The sequence below is a fragment of the Bemisia tabaci genome, chromosome 10 (assembly GCF_918797505.1).
Source record: "Bemisia tabaci chromosome 10, PGI_BMITA_v3".
In the NCBI taxonomy this organism is placed as follows: Eukaryota; Metazoa; Arthropoda; class Insecta; order Hemiptera; family Aleyrodidae; genus Bemisia; species Bemisia tabaci.
In genome coordinates this window covers 40,991,192-41,016,541 of record NC_092802.1, presented here as the reverse complement: position 1 = coordinate 41,016,541, position 25,350 = coordinate 40,991,192, and the positions used below count along the sequence as shown (strand labels likewise).

General features: G+C 35.1%; 2 protein-coding genes across 10 annotated transcripts in view; one reads left to right on the top strand and one right to left on the bottom strand.

Moving 5' to 3' along the window:
* Window positions 1-25,350, top strand: part of Fas3 (fasciclin 3) — a 251,483-nt gene that overhangs the window by 222,059 nt on the left and 4,074 nt on the right. For 2 of the 5 annotated variants that reach the window (XM_019043699.2, XM_019043698.2), the window contains exons 4-8: window positions 85-219; window positions 1,245-1,436; window positions 2,375-2,562; window positions 3,005-3,146; window positions 4,471-4,578. In XM_019043699.2, the coding sequence (XP_018899244.2) occupies window positions 85-219; window positions 1,245-1,436; window positions 2,375-2,562; window positions 3,005-3,146; window positions 4,471-4,578 (765 nt within the window). Of the gene's footprint in view, window positions 1-84; window positions 220-1,244; window positions 1,437-2,374; window positions 2,563-3,004; window positions 3,147-4,470; window positions 4,579-14,030; window positions 21,735-25,350 lie in introns of those variants that run through there. The other 3 variants (XM_019043702.2, XM_019043701.2, XM_019043700.2) reach the window with 3 other exon arrangements.
* On the bottom strand, window positions 4,587-24,523 carry LOC109031890 (uncharacterized). 5 transcript variants are annotated; one of them, XR_011900705.1, is made up of 3 exons: window positions 22,335-24,523; window positions 8,637-8,729; window positions 4,587-7,229 (listed from the first exon to the last, which is right to left on the bottom strand). XR_011900705.1 is itself a non-coding variant. In XM_072305603.1 (2 exons), exon 1 carries the CDS (start codon window positions 23,580-23,582, stop codon window positions 22,338-22,340), a length of 1,245 nt encoding a protein of 414 aa, XP_072161704.1. In that variant the 5' UTR covers window positions 23,583-24,523; the 3' UTR covers window positions 4,587-8,729; window positions 22,335-22,337. The 5 variants fall into 5 exon arrangements, 1 of the variants encoding a protein (XP_072161704.1); XR_011900708.1 differs by lacking the exon at window positions 22,335-24,523 and adding an exon at window positions 22,185-22,327; XR_011900706.1 differs by lacking the exon at window positions 22,335-24,523 and adding an exon at window positions 22,185-22,327 and having other exon boundaries at window positions 4,587-8,729.

Sequence of the window (25,350 nt, the reverse complement as noted above, 5' to 3'; positions counted from 1 at the left end):
ACGAGAAACCAGCCAGCAAAGATGTTGACTTATGAATAATTACATAAATATAATTTTATCGAACTCTCCCTCTTGTGTTTCCAGGAGCGCCATCTCCTCCTGAATTGAAGTTCCTATCACCTATAACGTCTGGAGAAAGCCTGAGGGAAGGCGATGCCGTTAGTTTAAAATGTACTGCAAGCAAAGGAAGACCCATCGCCAATTTGACGTGGTTCATCGGTAAGCACACTTTTTTGCTTTCTTATTTGTACCTTGGATGATTCATCAGTTACACCTTTTCTTCTCATAGACTTATTCTGTGAATAAATCTTAATAGAAGAAACATTGTCTCATTTACTGTTTTTAATTAAAAAAAGGGAAGAAAAAGAAAAAAAAGTAGAAGTAAGGGAGCAAAATCCAACCCCTTTGCACTCTTTCTCTATCAAATAATTTTCTCTCACAGGGAATAACTGAAGCTTCTAAGAACAGGGTCTCTACAGGTCTGGAAAAGTTTGATTGAAAACTAGGAATTGTCAGGGAAAATTCAGGAATTTCAATAAAAATGGCTGGAAATTTGAAAATCTTGAAGTGTAACTAACATCACCACCGTCCATACAATCAAACTGAGTATTTGTCCGGTCAGGGGTTCAATACCCTGATTCACCCTTTGGGTAGTGAATAGAGGAATAATTTTTTTTTTTTTCAAAATTAATACTTTCCTCAATGAATCACAAATACCTGAAGCAAAAAAGTATTTTTATCATTTTTAGTGAAATTAATCCTAAAAACTGTTCATTTTTAGTTTGATGCATGCAAATTTTCATCATGAGAAGTCAGAGAAAATCAGGTCGAATGAACCATTTTGACCAGAGAAAACCTGAAAAAGTCTGGAAACTGTTTCCTGCCGAGTCTGTAAACACACCAAAGAATCTTTCAGTTCAATAAAATTGTATCCAAAAACAATCTTATTACAATTTATCTTGTGTGAACCAGTTTTGAAACTGGCACCTTTTTGTCAAAAAATTAATTTGCTGTACGCAACAATTACACTCCTATAAAGGTTTGACTCAGCCTTAGTCAATAATGTATTTAATGAAATGAGGTATAATGACTTCCTCATCGAGAGACATCAATTACATCAAGCTAAAAGTATCTTCTTCCAGACTGAATATTTTCTTTTTAATCAATGGGCATACCTATGCCAACTTTTCTGTCAGGTATCGAAACAGTGAATATCTCTAAACTCCGAATTTTTTCCCCCACAGGAAATGACACCATCACTGAAGGCTTAAGTGCACCCACTAAAATTAAGGAAGACTACGACTTTTACACGATCTCACAAAATCTGACGCGCACTCTGCAAGCTTCTGACAGTGGGAAAGAACTTAGGTGTGTCGCTGGTCACATCGCACTCCTTCCACCAAACAACCAGAAGGCGCACACTCTCCGAGTTCAATGTAAGTGTGATATTATTTGTCCCATCAAATTGTGGGTAAAGAAAAAATGCCAATAATAAGAGTACTAAGAACCATATTTTATTGTCCTGGACGTATTATATTCCTCTCCTGTTTTACTATTTTGGTGAAAGAGTATTTCAGTATTGTGACGCAGGAAGGAGTACAAAAACTTTTCTACCAAGCGAATGGGTGGGTGGAGATGGATCAGTTACGAAAATTGGAAGACCCCAAAGCAGGCTTCATTAACGCAAAATGGTGTTTTATTTCGCAGAATTGTGGATGCACGGAGCCGTAAAAAGTTTATCACTTTGAAATTTCTGAGAAAAAAAGGTCTTAAAATAGAAAGTCCATGAACTTCTTGCATCCTTGGTGGGAGGCATCAAGTCTCACTGCTAAAAAAATCTGTCTCCATCAAACATTGCAATGATTCAGCAGTGAGCAGTAACAACTATTGATGTTCATGTTTGTTTTCCTCTATGTTAATTCGTTTTTTCTCGTTCCCTCATTATTAATGTTAAGGAGTAATTGAAGAATTCAATGCATAAAATGTTCAAAAATAATTGTGTGAAGAAGCGGTATATGCAAAGCGTGGGTACACCACTTGCTTAAGAATATCTTTTTACTCACAGAAATCATGCAAGTCAAAATTTTTCAGGTGCTTCATGAGACCCTAAGGGAGAGTATTTTTTGTCTCGTCTCGTTTAAAAACACACTCTTCCAAGGATGCATTTAAATTAAACTGAAATATAAAGTTATATTTCTTAATTATTTAAAGGTAAAATCGATGAAAACTTGAAGCAGTGAAGAAAAACCTGTCAAATAAACACAGATCCAGTTGCCGCGTACCTCAATATTTTATTCCATCTGCTCCTGACCCACTTTTTCTAACTGATTTCTCTTTGTGTTTAGTATTAATAAGCCACTTCATTTTTTTGCAGTCGCTCCAAAACCCTGGGAAAAGCCCCATGAACAACTCGGACTGGTCGAAGGACAGGAAGGCAAAGTGGAAGTATTAGTCCAAGGTAATCCCAAGCCAACGTTCACTTGGAAAGTCGGAGAAGAGTCTTTCTATGAAGGATACCCAGACCCAGAGAACAAATACGTAGTCATGCGAAGTTACAACAAGGTATGTTGATTGCCTCTTCAGTATTATAGCCTTTTAAAATATTCTAATACTTAACGAAAGCGTTTTTGACAAATTCAATTTGTACAATACATATATTTATAGATGTTTCTCCACAAGAAGTGACATAAAAACGTTGCATTTGATACCGTAATTGAACTAGAACAACTTCTGACATTCCTTCTTATTTGTTGGAATATTACTTTTCTGTAGGGTATTTTTGTCCTAATAGATAAAGCAACATAAATTCATCGTCTATTACCATTTTCTTACCTGAATGGAAAAAATTAAAGACAGGAAATTTTTACGTAGGAATGTAATAAAAAATGTTCGCATTCAGCGGACCTTTGTATCAGTACTGTGTATGTATTCAAGACCATGTATGTAAATTAGTGCAGATAGTATGTGTTTCTTGAATGCAAATTCGGTTTTTCGTATCTTTCAGGGAGGTGATGTCTGGGCATCAGTACTGAAAATCAATAACTTGTCGAAAGAAGATATCAAAAAGACGTATTGGCTGAGAGCATCCAACGTACATGGAGAACGAGATTATGAAATTTACATTTCTACCAACACTGAGCCACGATGTAAGTTCATTATTTAGATTTCTGGAATAACAAAAGTAGACTCCAATCATTTTGGTTCTCTGTGCAGAAGTAAAGCAAATTTTCGTTTAGGATCAGGTGGAATTGAAAACTTGGTCTGGAAAACTTTGAAAGTCAAGGCATTCATCAGAGAAGTCAGATAATTTTGTGAGCAGCTTCTAGCAAAAGTCAGTGTAGTTAAAAAAAAAATCTACATTAGTTCGAGGGTCTAGGAAAGTCTGGGAATCCAATAATTTTGAGTCGAGAAGAAGCAAAAATAGCCAGGACATTGATATATGAAGAAATTATGGAAACCCTGAATCTGGACGGCTATCATCTTTGTAATTTACAACCTGGGGTTGCTACTCATTTAAAGGTCCCTGGCTTAGTTTGGTATCAGTGGAGATTGCAATGGAGTATTTGCCTCTGAAAAATACATTAAAATTTTTTGCACTGTTTTGATTCTTTGGACAAAAATTCAAGCTGTGCTTTATCTATGTATTGCTATAGTCTCATGTTCATGAAATTTTCCTCCTTCAATTACGTACCATAAAAATTTGTTATCTTACAGAATAAATGTTTCTCTCAATCTCAACTGAACTCAGAATACCCAATGCTTTTTTACTCCCATGAAAATCAGAATTTTTTTTTTTTTTTTTAATTTTTTGCATGAGACTTTCTTGAAATTGTTGGTAAAATGGCAGAAATGCTAATTTCAGTTTGCGGCACTGCAGACTTTTTTTCATACTTTATGTTATATGTGGAAAAACACTTGGACATCTATTCTTAAGACCTTGGTTTATTTGTTCTCTAGATGAAGAATTTTCTGTAATAATTTCAAGCCATAATGTTGGTCCTGTCTTCTTTTCAAAAAATAAAGTACAAGAAAAGATTTTGAAGCACTGCAATTGAGATGAGCAGTGGCATGGTGTGAATGATCGATTATCAATATTTCCCCATCTGAAGCTATGATAAAGAATTGATTATTAAGGTGTTCGTTGCGAACACCCTGTCTTTCGATCTTTTTCCATAGGTTTGAATGGCAGGGCAATCAATAAATCGCAAAGCACGCCATGCCATGCCACTAGAGATGAGGCTTTTTTCAGTTTCACAATCGAAATGAATTTCGGGCTCAGGCAGAGAGTGAAAAATTTGGAAGAATTTAAAACCTCTTCAATAAATCTGAGCTCTGATTTGTTTTTGCCGCAAGACAAATTACTACCCATTCCAAAATTTTCAGTTTTCTTCTCCTCATCCTCTTGAGTCTACTGAATTTTTCCCTCTAACCTCAACAACTGTTTAACTAGGGTTTTTTGCTTCTTTCTAGCTGCAGTTGGTGCTAAAACGATTATCTTCCTCTTCATCGCAATTATAATCTGCGCTGTTGTAGCGTTAGCTGTTTTTGCCCGAGCGAAAGGACTATGGTGTTTCGCTGGTGAGTTAAATTTTTTAAAATTACGTACCATCCTTACATTCTTTTGTAGCTCTTCTCCGACACAATTTGTGTCATGAACACTATTCTACCTGATCGTTTTTTGAATAATTCTTAAATCAAGGTGAAATGTCCTAACTTTCATTCTGTCGCCGGTTGTTTCATTTTCAAATGATGACTGAAACTACCAGCTAAACATGTTGCATCTTACTGTATTTCAGCTTCGAGTCTTTGAAAATTCATTAAACCTTCTTTCTTAAAGACTGAATTCAGGATTGCTGTTTGGCTCCGCAAAGCAGTGATGGGAAAACTGAATTTTAGTAGTCAATGAGACAGAGGAGTTGACTGTTTTAATGAATTGGAAACGTTTATTAATGCAAAATTTTTGGTTGGACAAAAAAGGAGGTGGGGGATTTCTTGACTTACAACTGTCAATTACTTCATCTCGCTCGAAAAGAAATGAAGCTGCAGCAGAACACCTTGTCTTCTCTATTACCAGTAGTCATGTCACCGTAGTCCGATGAGTAAAATTAACACCACTGCTTCACGCTTTTTAACTGGAGAAACACCTCTTCTCACACTAATTCTTAGTTATTCTGCAAGTAGGAACAGTGTATTCACTTTGCCATATCCCACTAACAATCACTTTAGGCATGCCACGTCACATTTTTGGTAAAGCGGTGGTAACGGGACATCTCAAAGCAGATGTGATCTACAGGAGCGATTAAAGAACCAACATACAAGGACATCTTTCGCTACTGTGCAACTAACTCCCGGCTGATTTTCTGAACTCCAAAAAGGCAACAAGTTGCAATCATTAAACACCTGAACCATGTTTCAAGAATTTAACAACAACCGATTCATGCAGACATTACTATCCGTTGACAGTTGTTAACTTACAGAAATCGTCCCGATGGACGAGAAATGTCTTGTTTAGGATGTCTAACGACTTAGAAAAGTGGGAAAGTCAAGGAAATAGAAAAGCTAAGGGTCAGAGAAGTGAAAAGTGAAATCTGAAAAGTGAGAGAGAAAGTAAAAAAAAATTTTGCTGGATAACCGGAACATAATTACAACTTTCAGGGAGTGAAGTAATATTCATAAGAAGGTTTAAGTCACTCAGAGAGTTGAGTTTATGTTCATTGGAGTAAGTAATAAAGAAATTATATAAGAAATTGAAGAATAACAATCAGAAGATGTTTAAAACAAGAGTATTTGAAAAACTGATCGGAGCCCAATGAATGAAAAACTGACTGAATTTTCAGGTCAGCTATTTTTGGAGGTACGAAAGTAAAGTAACACCGAATGGCATGACTTAACAGTAGGGCTGAAAATAAAAAATGAAGAAAGGAACCTTTTATCAATTTTCAAATTCTGCCCAAGAAACAATACTACTAATGTGTGATTCAAAAAATCTCATAAATAAGTAGAGAAAATGTTTTTTCTGACATTCTGCAAGAGCAAATGATCGGCATAAGTTGCCTGTGCAATAATTGCAGTAGTATTTTATGAAATGTTAATACATATTTCTTGAAAAGGCAATTAAGTTATCAGTCTTATAGCTTAGAGAGCATTCGAGTTGCTGAGTCTTGTCCCCAAAAAAGTCTTTTTGACTGCGTTGTTCCCAAGAAGACTTTTGAGGGTTTCGTACCTCAATGTTAATCTTAAAATAGCCGTGGAATGTATACATTGAATGTTGTCTTGAAACTACTAACAGAAGCAGATTCAAGGGATCGTTAAGGTTGTGAAGGATATCTTCAGTTTTTATAGTTTAACTTAGGGAAGCCACATTTTTTAGGATGACAGTTGCGGAGCAAAGCATGCTTACTCCACTGAGCACTAAACAGTCTATCATTAAGTCGTTTTATGCCTCATTCTTGATTAGAAAAAGAGTGAAGAGCAATGATAGCTGAAAAATTGACTTTTAGCATCTTGTAGTCTCTATTCTATAATTTAATTCATTTCTCTCATGAGATGCACAGTTTACCATAGGTCTTTTTTCACTCTAAAAATTGAATGAATGATGAAAGATGAAAAGTTCAAAATTTCTAACTTTTGAGTGTTCAAGCCTAAAAATGAAATAGGTGAGAACTTCTCTTAAATGCTCAAGAAGTTAAGTGAACAATATGAACAGTGGTACGAAAGTCACTCGTAGTCTGTTTTTGGAGGATTATTCGTAGCAGTTTCAATGCATTCTATGCTCTGCACGGTGTCTGCAGGACTAGATAAAGTGAGGACTGAAAAAGCATGGAAAATGTATGAATAATCTACTAGAATTTTTGTCATACCCGACGACAAGAGCGGTCAGCCTAAAACTTATGCAATAGGCAATTCTGGGGATTACAGTTACGAGAGCGCATTCTGCCAGGGTAGTTGTGAAAATACTTCATAAAGTACTTCCGATGTTAGATGTGATAAAGCACTTTACTTTGTTGTGAGAGGTAGCACTAAAACTCTTTGGTTGTTGGGCAAAAATACTCAAAAAGTAAAGTTTTAGAATTTGAATTTTTTATTGAAAGCTTCTAGTAGACACTCCGGCTTGGTGACTGTCATCTTCTTCGTCACAGTCATCATCAAAGATATGTTTCGCAAGGCTATCCTACCTGTCTAAAAATCTGAACCTGTTGCATAGCTGTCCAGTGTCCGTTTCACTGTGTCTGAAATGTGTGTGAAACGTCCGAATAACTATGTTGTCATAGATATTAAGGTTCTCTGTTAAATTTAGTGTACTTAGTCTCTGATGCACGGTACAAATCGCATGCCTCACGAAAGCATGGCAATCTTCTCTCTGTCCGCAAAACTTATCGGAATCTCATGACGGCTGGAGTCAGTCAATTTTGGTGTTAGCAAATGATAATGAAATCTTGTTGTCTGTACTTAGCTTCATTCTTCCATCAGATATTTAGCTCTGTTTGCAAATTAGACTGTTTTCGAAGTGACTAAGAAGGAAATGGACCTATTTATGCTAAAAGGACCTATGTTGTATGCAAATCTCTCCGCACATATAATTCCCTTTAGCATAAATACATTCAAATGTCAGTGTCAGAATCGGAGCAATTTTTCTGTCTAATGAGGAATTTACCTAAGTGATTTTCCTTTAAGTCTGTCAACAGGCTGAAAATTTCATTGCCTCACAAGAACTGAATCAAAATATCGCTTTAATGATTACTTTAATTCCAAAAATGTCACTTACATAGATAATACTGCATACAAAAAGTTAGAAAATCAGCTTCTAAACCATACGCAAAATTTTATATTCTATGTAACATGCTCAAGAGCAAATGTCATTTGTGTATTTCTTTTGAGTGTACATTGCAGATATTGTGATTCAGTCCAGGAGTTGATTTTCAAACTTGCTGTTGCGTACATTGTTTGCCACGGAAAAATTTTGTAAGGTAACACGAAAACAATTGTGCCAGTCTGAGCAAAGGGACCCTGAGAGCTGAAAAATTCAAAATTGAGGTGCAGGCACCAATAGGTAGAGGTTGTCTGACCAGTGTTCGAAACTCACGTTAGAGTCTCAGCAGCCATGTGGCGCAACGAGCTCCATTTTTAGGGGCCATTGAAGATTTTTTAGGGGCCGCATCGACTCTTTGCCTATATATCACAGTGCATTTAGTGAAAAGTTTGACGCAAGATGTTTCAGTTACAGAACCAGTAACTGTAACTTGGGAGAAATTTCGGAAAAGCACCAAACAGAAAAACAAGGATTTTTTTTTTGGGGGGGGGGGGAATTTTTAGGGGCCACTTTGGTACAGAGCCTTCATTTTTTAGGCGCCATGACCTATTTCTTTGGCGCGTTGGCGCCTGTGAGTTTCGAACACTGTGTCTAACTTACATTAATGTGCACAAAATGCTCAAAAAGTCAGTCTAGATACTTGACACCTGGAAGTTTCCAGCTGAACCTCTCGCAGTTTACTTTCTAGGTGCGCTTTTGATTAAATTTTAAGGATCTTCGCTTAAATATTTGGCTCTGTGTCCCGAGGTCTCTTTTCTCACGGATGGTCATTAATGGTATGAGTATTGGCACAAAACTGTCATTTTATTGTGATTCTGTAACTGACCTTAATCACTCCAAAACAGCCTTCTCTGCCTCAGTGCCTTATTTATTTCATGTGTCAAAAGGAGATGTCTCTTCCATATTGAGTGTTGTCCAACTGTTAACCAAAAAACAGAAAATAAAAAACCGAATTACTGCGGGTGGAAACTTCCTTCCCCTATCTATTTTTCTATCAAAATTTTGAATAAGTAGACTCGATCAATTCTCAGAAGATTCTGCTTTAATTCCAATCAGAGATTCAATTCAGTCGTAATTTGAATCCAGTGGTTGTTAACCTCTCTCATTGATGGAATGCTCAAGATCTAGAGTTTAATCAATTCGTATGAGAGGGACAATGTTGTTTGTTATCATTTTCCAACGATTGAATGTATATTAAAATATGATTCACTCTATAAAATTTTGGTATTGGAATCTTTTAGCATTCAAAAATTGTATGCGGTAGTGTAAATTGTAATCTCTCTTTATGTCACCGTTTTAGTTCATGTAAAGTCTTCACGAATCTCTGTAAATTGCAAATTTATTTTTGTCCAAAGAAAAAAAGAAAAAAGAAACAGTAATATTGAAAAGAAGTTAAATGACTTTGATCCTTTGACATTTCTCTTGAGCTTCGAAGGGCGGCTCTGCAGCTGTAAAGTATCAGGCAATCTCCTTTTTTAATCGTCGAGTATGAATATACTCTGTAAGTATATTATCGTGAAGGCATTTGCCCCGGTCAAATATAAACTTCTCCACTCGTTGAGGTCTGTCCTCACGACGTGTGTCGTTTCAACAGATTTGATGATCAAATAACAATTTTCAAACTGATTTATTTGATTTTAACATGAACTGAATTGTTAAAGCTGGATTTTATTATGTCCATTAGCTTATGTATTGGCATCAGGAGATGAATTTTGAAGGTGCCACAAAATCAGCAAACAGATGTGGTTTCTGTGTGTCGAAGGTAAATTTTGAATCATTCAAACGTGTTTTTCACCCTTTCGAAGTTTTAAACTCCCTTTTTTCTTTAAGTTTGTCTTGTTGCGGTCATGACTCATGGGTTTCTTCTGTGTTTTGTATTCAGTTTTATTACATCAACCAACCTTAGCAGCACACTTCGTAAAATAACTAAAAAATAAATGTAAAACTGCTATAAGTTTGTCAGTTGTACATAAAAAAACATGTAAAGAAGTCGTAAACAGTCAGAATTCAAGAATTTTACGTAAAAAATTGTGATCAAAGAGATAAAGAGAGGTAATTCGTTTCTTACGTATTTTTCTTGTAAAAGATACTACGTAGTCATTTTGTTTTTGGTCTATTTTACTTCTTTTTTACAAGTTTCTTACAGTATTTTGTTTTGTAAATTTTACGTTATGCGACGCTAGGGAATCCCTATCCACCTAGTGAGGAGGCCACAGACTGTCGTAAAAATCAGCCCTCCCCCCTTCCTTTTTATCTTTTTTTGATTCATTCAGAACTGAATGAAAAGATTCTAGAATTTAAAAGGCTGTAAAAGCAGAAATTTTAAAAACATGGAAATTTAAAAATCACCCATTGGCTTCCTCCAATTTTTAGTGACTAATTATTGTCAAAATTATCTTTGCCTCAGAAAAAATGGGATAATACAGAGTTTTGGAAATTCCAGGTGAAGATGTACACTTGTTACATTGGAGAGCTGACAGTCAAATCGCTTAGATACGTTTTCTCTTTTCCTGGTTTAAAAATATCTTTCTCAACCGAGCAGGTTCTAGAAAACCAGAGGAAAAACTCGAATTATTGATCATATAATGGCCTCTTAATGCCAATGAATCAGTTCTTTATCCCTGATCAAGCATTTCAAAAAAATAACTCATCGGGTTATGTTTGCAACAAGTAAAACAATTAGTTAACACCCACCCCCCTCCCTTCGGTATTTTTCGATTTTCGCATTTTCTAACCCCATTTTAATATCATTTTCTCATCCCATTAGCTTTTAAAATGTGGTGCATTTTTGTATTTTTGTGAATCCGGCAGTTTGTGTTTTCTTTTTTCATTTAAGTTTTGTTGTTTTCGGTCCGTGCCCATTTCATTTTATTTTTCACTCGAGCTTAGACCTGTAAAAGTATGAGAAGTTGCGTCCGGCCCACTCAAAAGTATTTAAAGTGTTTTGTTTCTCTTGCGAGCCTGCAGTAGTTAAGTCTTTTTCCTTTATTACTTTTTTAGTTTCATTATCCTGCAGTTAATATTTTTCATTAGTTAAGTTGAGTGTATCAGTTAGTCCGTATTTTAAAGTTACCTAGTTAGTTTTTTACGTATTTGCGACTAAGCTTTACCTTTCTTGCATGGATTAAAAAGCTCAGTTTCATATTTTAATTTTTATTCTGTGTGTGGCTTTTTTATGGTCAGTATGCATTCACAGTTGAGTGGGTTTTTACTATTTAGCGTGTCAATTTGATTGACTTTTCTGTGGTTTATTGTTTTATTCTGGGGTTTGAAAACAAGAACAAGTTTCGGAAAATAGTTAAAATTAAAATTTACACTTTCGCTAATATTGCTTTTTCCTAATTAAACAACTCATTTCAAACATTATTTTACCTTTTTTATGCTAGAATAATATTTTTTTGATTCATCCTATTAACAAAACTTATAACCTTCACTTAGGAAAGGACGAAAAGATTCGAGAAGAGGCTCAAATCTACATTTTTTTATGTCTAAAATATTTCTCCCGTTCTTTCTTCTCTCCCTCGTGCCCTAATCAGAGAAACTGATCGAATAAGTCCCCCAAGAAATCTTGATACCTTTTGTAAGAAGAACCTTTTGAAAAAAAATGAATTTTTTCATTATAGTCTTATGAGGAAATCAATTCGCTATGACCTTATGTCTTAATCTGGAAGTGGTGATCAAAAAATCAGCTTATATCATTGTTCCCTGTTTTGAGGGTAAACTGGCTTGATTTTTTATGTGAATACGTAATGAGCATTCTGTGCTTAGAAATTGTGCTCTGAGATAGATGCAAAGTTGTAAATACAATTTTTCCCTTTGTTTCAATGTCTATTTTGGTTCCGCTTGAATGTCTAATTGTATCACAAGCCTTCTTATAGATCGCTTGTTTTAAAATCTTGTGAAGAGGTGTTCTTTTTATGTTGTTTGACCATATCCGTTCCTGCTCATTCCGTCGCCAGATTTTATTTTGCAATCATGGTATCACTCGAGAAGCCTTGAAACCACACTTTCACTAGCCTCTGCTTTCATTGCAAGAGCGTCAACGAGTCTCATGCATGAAATCACTAATTGTACATTATCATCACTGAAGTATCAAAGCTTTTTGATGCAGGATGATCCAAAAGTCCGATACCAAGCATCACCCCTGTAACTTTTGAACATATTGAGATAAAGACTTTAAATTTTGTGAGTGCTCTTAAATCAAATAAAACGATTTTTGAGAACCCCAAAAATTTTGACGGACCATCCTGAAAAGAGACTAGGTCCTTAGGGGTTATAGGGGTCGGGCAGGACTTTTAGATCACCCTGTATTCTCCTCAAGCTGCTTCCTACATCTGGGTTGCTGCATCCTTACAAAATATTGGAACATTTTTTGCTCATAAAACATGTCATAGCTTTGCTGGATATTCCTCTTAAAAGCGCATTTCCCTTGAGTTGAAAGTCAAAAAAGTTTTCTAAAAGAGAAAAACTCTGAATGAAAATTTTTCGAATCGACAATGTAACACATCAAGGGATGTAAAAATTAAAAAATTTCTCTCCTTAATTCTGCCTGTTTTTCTGAGTACACTTTAGGTGGGAGTTTCTGCAGTGTAAGTAATTGATGCATGCATACGTGTGAGAATGAGTAGTAGTACATCTTTCATGCTGGTCTCTGTCCACTACACCTGGACCAGAGTGTTCGTAGGTTTGATAAAAACTGGGTCATTTATGTCTGGAGTGTATTATTACCAGAGAGTTATTTTGAGTTTAACTACATCTTGTAGAGTCTTAAATCTAATGGAATTTAAGTACTTAAAAATAAACACAGAGTCTTCTTTTGATACTTGAAGCTTGCACTTGGACTGTGAAGACCTAATTTAACCGGACTTTGACGGAAATCCACCAAGTCCTATTTTGAAAGGAAAAAAAAGTCAAGAGTAGTTTTAAATTTCTGGCGAAAATTCAGGTTTGAGAAAAAATATTTTGAAAGTGAGAATTGTCATCAGCAATTTTATCCTTAACATTGAGTCCCACGGGGTATCAAACTCAAACTTTTTTTTTCTTCATTCAAACTTGATGTGTTTTTGTTTTATTCGGTCCATTTAAAATTTAACTGTGCCTCAAATTGATCAAAGGTTGGCGGTTCCTTTTTTTAAAGAATTTTCCTCTAATTTTCCTCTACTGAAGTGTTGAGCTCTCATCATAATACGTAACATAACCCATAATTTTTCAATCATCTCTTTGTTCCTTTTTTTTTTTTATTTTATTGGGGAAGAGAGTGGTTTTACGAACACACCATAGTCGTACAATAATCACAAGCATCTTGAGTACTCTTAGTTTTAATGTTTTTGCTTTCAAGTGCCATTAATCTGTAGAACAAAAGATGGGTTCTTTTTGTATCTGAATTAAATTTTAATAATTAATTTTAAAAAGAAATAAGTACTAAAAACACAGTGTTTAACATCACTACTCTCTCCCCTTTAAGAGCTCGTTAATTTCTGAGATAAAATCTTTCAGTCGTTTGTCATAGTGTTACTCTCTGGGGATTCGCACTTTATTTAGAGCTGCTATGTTTTTATTGCCAAGAATGGATAAAGCAGATAAGAATACCTCCCCACCCCAAATTTCATGTAATTTTATTGATTGATGTGTGTGGCTACAATTTAAAATATTCAAATTTTTGGAGAAACTTTGAAGGGCTAAATTCCCTCTAAAAATTGGTCAAAAAGTGCCATAGAATTAAATAGATTTTTTTGCCTCCGCAGAATTAATCCCCAAGTTTCTTTGCCGTGCCAAGGAAAACGCTGTATAAAATACTGGAAGTTCTGAAAGACATCTCAGCCAATTTTATAAAAAAAAAATTATTTGCGATTTTCCTTCATTTAATCCCTTTTACAAAGCTTTTTCGTGATCTACAAAGAATTTAACGAAAACGAAGTTTGCTAATTTAGTTAAAATTAACAATTCGAGTTGCACAGTCCTATATTTGTCTCCTCCAAATCTTAAAGTCAGATTTTCTACTAGTCATTCAAATCCACAAGTCAATCCTAAAGCTCTTTTCTTTCTCTTTAAAATTTGACTTTTCTTCTGGAGTTTGAACCGCTCTCTTATACATTTCACATACCTCTTCTCGTTTTGTCACATCAGAAGATAAGAGTGCATTCAAGCCTTCGATTTGTAATTTTTCATGAGATTCGATTGGTCCGTTGGAGTTTGCTCAGTGGTGTGTCTCTTGTTGCAGCACGTGACAATGCGGCAGGTACAGGCAGCGAAGCGCAATTCGATCCCAAGGACCAAGTGAACAATAAAGGCACCGACAACGTCAACCACCACGCCAGCACGGAACTCATCAACGGAAACCAAGACATCGTCAAGGAGAAGCTGAAGGAAGACACACCTGTTTAAGTTTTCACTGCCTTTGTTCGTCGAAGCCCCGCTTTGACGCTTATCTCAAATTAATGTGATTTGTAAACTGCGCTATACCTGATTCTCAATAGTGGCTGTTTCTTAAAATTGATTTCCTGATCCCTCCCTCAAATAGTGGAACTGTCTGACCCTAGTTTACACTCGGTAGCTTTTATCGATAATGCCCAGTTATGTGAAATTTTAATGAATGTTGACGTCGACCATGAGGGTACAACTCAAATTTTTCATCACTCCATTGAATGTATCTTCCCTTAGGCTGCAAATCTCTAAGATTTATGTAATCAAGGAAGGATCAATATTTCTTAGTGTGATGAACAAGACAGGTTTATCTATCCCAAGCGCAATTTTGAAAAGAGAGATGCCACGAGAGTCCAGAATTCTTTTCTCTAAAAACTGCCTCTTATTTTTACGTGAGGGACCATGAAAGAAATTTTAAAGAAACGGCTACCAATGCAGCTGTATTAGACTAAGAAGCCAAACATTTTGTTCTCTCTACCATCAAATTTTTGTTTATTGTACCAGATTTCATAGGGTTTTGAAGAGATCTTTATCCTGTTGAATTTGAAAGGTTTTCAGAAAGCCAATTCACCAAAATCAATTTTTTCCATCTCCTGATGGTACAGTTTTAGAGAGAATAAAGACACCGTCAGTAAAAACAAATGGCTATTTTTTAGTTTCATCAATGTGTCCATAGGACAATATTTTTAGAGTCAGGTCTTAGTGCCAGTATATTCTTGAAACATGGAAACCTTTTATCCTCCTCTCTGTTTATTTTCTTTCAAAGATTCATCATAAGATATGATACTCTGACTGTGAAGGCGATTACGCACTAAATTTTTAAATTTGTCAGACTGTTGTTCGTACCAAGCGCGGAAATCACATCAATTCTTAGAGAATTTTGAACAAAATTTGGTCTTGTTTTTTCTTTACACGCCAGTTAAAAAAATTGTATATTAACATCTGTCTATTTATTCATGTCTTTTTATTTCATCTTCGTTCGAGATGGAATCGGTAATTCTTATGTACATTTTTTTATTTTCCCTAAAAAGTATCGCTCTGTTTGAAGCTTGCCTTGAAGTCTGTTTGCTTGTTAGTTTTGTATTGATTGAAAAAGTTGATCTTGCTTCGAGACCAAGTTAAAATCTTTGGTCCTGATGCAAAATCAAAAAAAGCTTCTTGCCTTGTGCAATACGAGCGATAGAATGTTAAAATGGTCCTAAATTCTTGGGAACTAGTATTCTAAGAGGTATTCTGCCCTGCTATAGAAGAACGCCGCATGAACCTTTCAATGTTGGCAAATTTCCTTTGACTATCTACGAATTTTCGGGAAAATTTCTAAATATTTTTCCTCTCATTTTCAGAGAATTTTGTTTGCAATTTGATAAAAAAAGTCAGAGTTTTCAAGGAAAAGTATTCATAATTTGTTTCAAAAATACGTTTTAATCTGGGAAAATCAGGCAACTCTTGATTGTTTAAACGACCTTCCTCCTTAGCACGGCAGTGTTACTATACTGGTTTTGTATCCTATCCTCTTATCTCCTCGATTTCATTTACCTTTTACCTTTATAAGGAAGGTATCATTTATACTGCCGCTACAAATAGCATTCAATACAAAAACTTGTTGAACTGAAGAGGATATTGGGGCACAGGGACCATTTTCACAATTTACGCTTAGCTATAACTAAACATTCCGTAATTGTTGTGAACAACATGATTCCAAACTGTAATGTTTTCTTATTCTCTCATTTTTAGCTTTAAGTTAGTTTACAGTTTTAAATTATTTAACATTTGACGTGTTTTAACTTTGCAAATTTTAAATGAATAAAGAATAAAATGAAAGTATTTATTTTTATCTTGTGACACTTCATTATTGTTTATGTATAGTTGTATATACAGTTTTAAGGTTCTCATGTCTTATTATAATTTTCTGACTATAATTTTAGGTTATTAATTATTATTTTCTTTTTTTTCAAGTTATCTGTAAAAATAGGGCAACAGTTTTTTCTTATTATTTATTAATTAATTAATTTATTCATTCAATTTTAATTTTTTCTTTAAGAACCATTTGCCTAGGACTAAAACTGTATTATTTTCTTAAATTTTAGTTAGATATCTAGTTTCTTTTATTATATAGAGAAAGTGTAATTAAATTCATTTAGAAAGAAATACTCGGCCTTACCAGATTTAGCCTTTTATTTTTCGAGTTCCTTTTTAATTTTTTTTTCAATTCAAATTAAGCACAGCTCCTTTGCCTAGTACCTAAATAATTTTTACCAAATCAAATATAATGATTACCTTAGAGCGCACAACCTAATGCTGTAATATTGTAATTTGGTTTCATTCCGTCACTCATCCAGCACACAAGCAGTGATGTCTAAAATTACCTATCCCGGTTTAAAACTTGTCGATACATTCACCTTACTCAACTAGGTACTTGTTTTTCGCAAGTACGCCGTACAGCTCACTCGGTCCGAAAAACCTCAAGAACTTTGCCGTTTTTGATAAGTTTCATTTATTCAGGAATCTCACATTTTGTTCATGTGTGTAATATAATTCTGTATTAATGTACATAGTATGTAATATTTACTGAGTCGTAAAAATTGATAAGTGTCTAGGACTTTCAGTCGGACATTGTCAAGGAAACAGACTTGTTCTGCATGCAGCGTCTAGAGAGAATACATTCTCACCGAAGGAAACTCTCGTTCAGTTGGACATCAGTTTGTAATAAGGAACTATCATGAATTTCTGGCTCATTCATAAAAACACTTATCTAAATACTGAAACTAACGATTCATTTATTTTTTCTGTAATTGGTCAAGAATAGTAGTTCTTTATTGCTAAATGCGGTCCACTTATCCTTTCTCTTGCCCTTTTTTTTCAAGAAGCCAGCGCAGATACGTCTTGTTTGCTTGACGTTGTCTGATTGCCCACCTCCTGAGCGCTGAGGGAACAGTTTCAAGATGAAATTGTACATACTGTTAATGTATCACCTGATCCACTGCTGTTTTAGTCTGAGAAAATCAGGTTCTATGTATTGCACTTTTCCTGTGTGTGTGTATGTGTGGTTATTTATTTCCAATTTTCATTTTCAGTATCTGCTAATTAACCTTACTCCCTCCCCCCCTCATTTTAAATTTAAGTGCTCCCTTGTTTATTTTACATTGTAAATATGTATCAGTGTACGTAATGTATTTAATTGTTCGTTTCAAAGGGCTCACCATGTTCCTGTCTCAAAATCTAAGATACTGATCCCCAAACATTGCCAGAATCTCAGTATTATTCCCTCGACTGCGCTTTCCCAGCCTGCAACTTTCACCGTGCATTCTAATGCTTCCTCTAAATATTTGGCGTTCATAATTGAAGATATTGGACCTCTTTTAATTTTATACGTATTGATATTGACGCCTATTCATCGCCTGCACTGCGTAGGAACATATCAGCATTGCACCATCTGTGATGTCCGCACCATTTTATATGTTTGCGGGATGGTCATTACCCAATACTTTTCTGCAAATCTGAAAAAAAAATTCCATAAGCTCTGCGCTATACTGTGGTGCCATGAAAAAACGCTGTGTGAGCCTTTCAGCATTGCCATATTCCCCTTGATGAAAAACGAATTTCCTGAGAAACTTTTGAATGTTTTTCTTATAATTCGTCAAACAACTTTGTTCATAATTTTATCTGAAATATCTGAAAATTTCTAGGAAAAATACATTTAACTTTCCTCAAAAATTAATATTTTGTGAGGGGAAATTTGGTAACATTAAAATGCTCATACCGCGTTCTTTTCTAGCTTGGCAGTACAAATATAAAGTTTTTCGGAAATTTTGTGCTTTCGCAGTGTTGTTATGATCCTCCTCTGTGCTGGGGATGAATGACTAAGTGTGGCTGATTTCAACTATGAGAATTGAAAGATTTTTCCCAAAGGAACATCGGTTCTTCTCTTTCTCAGCTTGTTACCTCTGGCTTAGACTATAAAAACACCGATTATGGTTGAGGTCCAAAATTCTTCGCTTAATTTTCTCGTAAGAATTACTGTTTAATGCACTTTGAGCTTTGCTTGATGTTACTCCAAGAAATATGCCTCATATGTATAGCTTCCAACCTTACGTGTTACTTAAGTCAATAGTTATGAACTAACTGCAGCTAGTGTATATTATCGAACCCCTCTCGACCTTAGAGAGGTGAAATAATTAAGGAAGACCTTTGCCCTTTCAGTCTAGTAGCGTAGAGTCACCTATTCAGAAAGCCTCAACGATCCTTCCCTCTTTTTTCAATATCTTTTCACGGATGACGTTTTCCAAACTTATTTCTCAGTGTTGGGTACTTAAATTATTTACATCAAGCAGAAGTGTATTCAAAATCAGTTTTGAGCTTGCGTGTTATTTGTGACCAGTGTGGTGTCTGAAAAAGATGTTTTTGCAGGTAAAATTTTGACTTATGGCCCTATTTAAAAAATAACTCGATTGTCTCAAAACCAACAAAAATTGATTTTCCTTATAAATTTGAACCTACATAGAAGCTGAGATAATGCTTCATTTTTTCTCATCAGTTAGGCAGTTGCTGTTATTTGTCTCGTTTACCAAAGTGAATTTAATTGTGATTATCTCCACAGCAAAACTGTCGATCTTCGCTAAGACATTACACTAAAACAAGGAGCACGCATTCAAAATTTGTTGAAAAACTTAAAGCTCATCTTAAATGGTAGCATTTAGTGGTCCAATTTTCATTATATTTTCTGGTCTTAATTTCTGGGTCACCATTTCTACCAAGTCTGTTTCCAGGTTAGGGAGGTTGATAGACAGAAAATCAAGGAATCATATTTACGGTTACCTTATCCAATCATATAGTAAAACTTTTGTCGCGCATTTTATGCATGAAACTTTCAGAATGTTGCCCTTATCATTGTCGCTATCACAACCTAGTGTTCATTTTCCTGCAAATGGAATATTTTAATGAAAAATTGATGCTGAACTCAGGTTAATATTTCTGATCTATTTATTTTTTTAAAATCCTTTTAATCGTCATAACGTGACATTTTTTAATGCACCTTTGCATAATGTAGTTTTTTATATCTTCATTTTATTCCGATCACGTTTGCATAATCATTTTACCCTCCTGCACCAAGAAATTTTTTCAAATATTAAGGCTCCTTGATCATGTACCTCTCCTTTTACTCGTTCCAATAATTGATCATTGATTTTTTTCCTCTATTTTTTAAGCTATTTCATTTTCTTTTGTTCAGTTCAATATTTATTCTATATATTTTCTTGTCGTAGCCCTCCCTGTAGACTCGTTTATTGAACAAACTACCACATTTTTACGAGCCGTTTTGCTCCTTTGTATCTTAGCAGGGTCAGATTCGCCTTTGACAGCAAAGAAGTTAGTTTAGTTTTGCATTTTAAAAATGTTCTTTTTAGATTTTAGTTTGTGTAAAAAGAAATCTAAAGTATTATTTCATTTTAAGGTTTAGTCATTACAATTTTACGTTTTATGTTGACGGATAATTATTAATTGTAATGGTCGAAGGATTATAATTAATAATTGATCTCATTATGGTTAGGCAAAGCGCTACAGTGATGCTAGGATCGGCGTAAACTAAAATTCATCATTTGCTCACTCAGAATTTTCCTGGAAGGGAATTCAACTAAGATACCATGCCCTTTTTTTTAAAATCACTTCTCACAGGTTAGATAAAATTTAGCCAAAACTCTACCACTAAATTGAAAACCTGGTACCTCTTGAAACTCCTTGCTTGCCATGGAGTTACAATTCTTTACATCCAAATTGATTCCTCAAAGATAAAATCTGATATTTTTGGCTTCCAACTGAAGAATTGGATTTTTTTTCTTCTACGGTTCACGCCGACAGAATAATAAGTTGTTACAGCCTGTACTAAAGCATTGAGGAATGAGCAGAACTCATTAATTAAATTGCAGCTCGTTGATATCTCATAGTATTATCCATTGCACATTCATTATATTTTGAAATCTTTTTTCTTCAATGCTAAATTCCGCCAACTATCCGAAAATAGTGCTGTCGACCGCAATTTGACCTTGTATTTTATAGTACAAACTTACCTCTGATAAAATGGCTTGTTTATTTACATTAAGTTTACAAATGGCGGTATATGACACGCACACCCATGCATGTTAGTAAAATTCAGTTTTGTGATGCATTTCTACGTTCAATGTAGAAAAGGCACTCTCTCTTAAGGTGAGACTGACGCAACTGCATTCTGTATCAACTAATGTTTTTCTTTTTAAAAAAGAAAAAATAAAAAATTTCGATTTTTTGCTCTTATCCCAAGGCATTTCTTTTCAAAAGTGTGAACTTTTTGTTGGAAATTTCTGTAAAAAATCATGCTCATAGCTTAAAAACCAAGATTTTCAACATTTTAAAGTGTTGCGCTGTCTTTATCTTATTTGAATTTAGAAATGCAGTTGTTTATTCTGATGTCTATGCTTGTTAAAATATGCTTTTGTTCCCACGTCTTTGCAGAGGGTAATCAGTTCACTCACCAGAAACTTGAATGCTTATAACTTGTCTGAATAATGATACTTCTCTTTGAACAGCCCCGCGTAAACGGCATATGTCAATGTCCCAGTTTCTATTCAAACGCTAGCAAAATAACATGAGTCATTCTCATTTTTAAATTTGTAGAATTTATAGTTGACCGTTCATGAATACCTCTTAAAAGTGAGCTAAATTTGGTTTGATTTTCCCTGAAAATTCTACAACCTATATTACTCCTGGATGTATTATCATGTTAGCGAAACTTTTTATTCACATTAACGTTTGTAAATTGGTGTATGATTGTTAGCATAAGATCAACCTGTTCTGTAATTTTGGTTTTTTTTTTTTTAAAATAAAGAAAAAAACAATATGTATTTGTTCAACATAGAAACCAATTTAAACAATTTGACTAAGGGACTTATGGTTTTCAAACCATCAGCTCATAAAATGTATTTTAATCCAAGCGGTGTTTCATAAAAGAAAAAGATGAATAAACCTACAAATTTTTTAATGTTTCTATTTTTTCTTCTGGTTAGAAACGAACCTTTTTGTGTCCTTAAATTCACTGCATTCTCTGGTTGAAAAAGACTGAAGTTTGTACAAAAAGAGGATGTCAGTTTAGCATGAATAGATAAATATTGCATTAGTGTTGCCTGTTGTTTTTATTATAGCTAGCTATTGTCGTTTCTGAAACTAAATTAATCGTTAAGTGTATTTAGTCGTAAAAAAATAACGTTTGCTCTTCACTTCGTCAGCTTCAGTCGGCTTTTGTGTAACTTGAATGAACTTTGGTTCGGTAATCGTATCACTTATTTCCCTCTTTCGGCATCTATTTGATTCAAATCGTCGTCTAAAAACAAACTCTTTTGCAATACCGTCTGAGTGTACGATGGAATATCAGTTCATTTGCATTTTCTATCTTAATTATTTTATCTCTTTAAGTTTTGTAATAATGTTCTTATACTCTTATTTATTTTTGAATAAAATTGTTTTCTTCACGGAATCAGTGACTTATTTTTGTGCTTCTCCAGTCAATCCTGCTAAGTTTCTAGTCCTGGTTAAACCAAAAAAGACACAGTAAATGAAGTCATTGAGGGCGTAAAAAGTGATTTGATAGAAAATTTAGTCTATAAATAGGGTAAAAAATCAGTACTCAATCTGAAAACCTTGCTTTGTCTCAAAACCTTGGTCTCCATTTTATTTTTTCGAAAGTTATCCAGCTAAATTCGCTGCTTAGAATTTTCTCAGACGATTCTTCAAAGCAGGAAACAAATTCACGAAATGTGAAGCTCCAAATTCCTGTATGGAGAGGAAACCCTTTTGATTGATTTTGAAGTGAAAATTAGGCAGAATATACATCAACTTGAAGGAAATTTTGCATCAATTTTTTTAACTCTTTGAAAATTATCTTTATTGATGTGTGAAACACAATTATCTGTTGATTGACACTTACTTTTCTTTTTCGCCCGATGAATTTTTTCCTCGGTTGTCACTCTTACACAATGGCCATTTCGACTCCAGTAGGAGTCATCATCAGGTGCTTAAAACTAAGAACGAAAATAAAATAAAAACCGAAGCTAAAAAATTTTGACGTTAGATTCACGTATTATCTCCGGCGACGCGTCGCGATACTAGTCAGTGGGATATCTCGCCGGTGATCAGCTGACTGTGTTGCGTCACGAAGGAGGGCGGGGGGGACGATCACTGGTGCCACCTGTTGCTCGATTTGTGAATTAAGTAGCTGTTCCTTAGGTGTTTTCATTATTTCGATTTGTTCTAATACATTTAATTTCCGGCCTTTCTGACATACTTTTTCTAGTTTCGCATAACAATTTTCCAGTTTATGGTCAGTGTCGATTATATGATCCCCGAACGATGACTGACCTCTCCTTTTTAGTATGGCACAGTCAACGTGTTCCTTCAGCCTTGTTGCCACACTCCTTCCTGTTTGGCCTATATATATTTTCCCACAGTTACATTCTATTTTGTACACTCCGCTTGCTTCCAATTTTCCACATTTCTCTTTTGTATTGATCAAAATTCTGCCCAAATTTCTCTGGTTGCCGTAGGTTACTTTTACGCTTTTGTCCTTCTCTATTATTCCCTTCACTCTCTCTGATATTTTCTCGATATATGGTATTGAGATCCATTTTTCGGTCCCTTTTGTTTTTATTTTCCCATATATCATCCTGTCTCTTTTCTCTTGTTGTTTGCGATGTAGTAGATGAAAAATGTCACGTTTCTGATATCCGTTGTTAGTGGCAATGTTCAAGATAGTTGTTAGCTCCCTCTCATATTCCTCCTTTTCAAGTGGTATAGTTGTTAGTCTGTTAAGCATGCTATGGAACCCTGCCATTTTCTGGGGCCAGGGGTGGTACGAGTTATTAGGTATTATTGCATCTGTGAAGCATTGTTTCCTATAAATTCCAAACTTTATCTTTCTGTTTTCTACTCGTATGGTAAGGTCCAGGAAATTCAGAGTTTTCCCACCCACTTCCAATTTGAATCTGAGATTGGGGTGTAAATCATTTATCTCATTATGAAAAATGGACAGTTCTCGATCAGTGCCCAGCCAAACTGCAAAAATATCATCCATATATCTGAAATAACATAGAATTTTCGAGGCCCATTTATTGGATGTACATATTCTGTGGTCATATTTATCCATGAAAATGTCGGCCATAATGGGGGATATAGGCCCTCCCATTGGTAACCCTTTATTCATCTTATAGAATTTCCCATTGTACTTGAAGTAATTATTCGAAGTGGTGAACTCTAAAAGCGTTGTGAATTCCATGATTTCACCTTTTGAGAGGGATGAGTGGTCCTTCAGAATGGTTTTCATCCTCATATTGGTTTCCTCTACATCTACATTTGTGTATAAGTTATCCACATCAAGTGAGATCAATTTAGCATTTAGGGGAATCTCTATGTTCTATTATGTTCTCTCTATGAGAGGGAGCTAACAACTATCTTGAACATTGCCACTAACAACGGATATCAGAAACGTGACATTTTTCATCTACTACATCGCAAACAACAAGAGAAAAGAGACAGGATGATATATGGGAAAATAAAAACAAAAGGGACCGAAAAATGGATCTCAATACCATATATCGAGAAAATATCAGAGAGAGTGAAGGGAATAATAGAGAAGGACAAAAGCGTAAAAGTAACCTACGGCAACCAGAGAAATTTGGGCAGAATTTTGATCAATACAAAAGAGAAATGTGGAAAATTGGAAGCAAGCGGAGTGTACAAAATAGAATGTAACTGTGGGAAAATATATGTAGGCCAAACAGGAAGGAGTGTGGCAACAAGGCTGAAGGAACACGTTGACTGTGCCATACTAAAAAGGAGAGGTCAGTCATCGTTCGGGGATCATATAATCGACACTGACCATAAACTGGAAAATTGTTATGCGAAACTAGAAAAAGTATGTCAGAAAGGCCGGAAATTAAATGTATTAGAACAAATCGAAATAATGAAAACACCTAAGGAACAGCTACTTAATTCACAAATCGAGCAACAGGTGGCACCAGTGATCGTCCCCCCCGCCCTCCTTCGTGACGCAACACAGTCAGCTGATCACCGGCGAGATATCCCACTGACTAGTATCGCGACGCGTCGCCGGAGATAATACGTGAATCTAACGTCAAAAATTTTTTTAGCTTCGGTTTTTATTTTATTTTCGTTCTTAGTTTTAAGCACCTGATGATGACTCCTACTGGAGTCGAAATGGCCATTGTGTAAGAGTGACAACCGAGGAAAAAATTCATCGGGCGAAAAAGAAAAGTAAGTGTCAATCACGTTAGTTCCCGATTAAGAAACAAAGGATTAGTAACAATTATCTGTTCTGAAATAATAAAACATTAATCTAAATGATCTGTTGAAGATCAATGAAAATGATTCTGAGGCAGAGCCTCCCATATGTAATTTATCAGTCGAGTCAAAATCTAAAGGGTTTTCTGCAGAACACAGCCTAGGTATCATTGCCTGAGCCATGATTTCAGGTAATTTGTAAAATAAAAGAGAACAAATTGAACTATCTTTGCTGTCGGGTACTTTTTAATCTGTTTTCATCAGGCTCATTTTGAAATGCGTGCTGATAAGAAATGAATTATAGTCTTATTTTTTCAAGCTTTCGAAGTATGATTCATGTGTGTGCATCGTTAGGAATCGAGTAGAGGAAAGAAAGTACCCAAATCTAGCCCCTCTTTCCGTTCAGTGGGTGGAAAGAACAAGGCTTCTCGCATCTTAGGCAGAAGAGAACCGTTCATACTTTCATTTGATTAAAATGAAAGTACCTTTCACTGAATTCCTTAAGTTACAATTCGTTCTCTTTTGCATGGAGGAATGTATCTAAATTGCACTGCTTCAGTATTTCAGACTAAGGTTTATTTTTTATAGAAGATCCGTCTTATGGAATTACTAATGATGATCTCCTTCACACTTGTGAGGATAGACTCAGCATTTTTCAGACCTCTTCATGAGATGATTCTCCCTTGAAAAAATATAATGCTCTCAGAAACACTGAAACAGCCAGATAAGATATGTTCCTTTGTGTCGGAGACAACTAATTAAGGACCTTGGTGCGAAAAGAGCACTTCTCAGTTTCC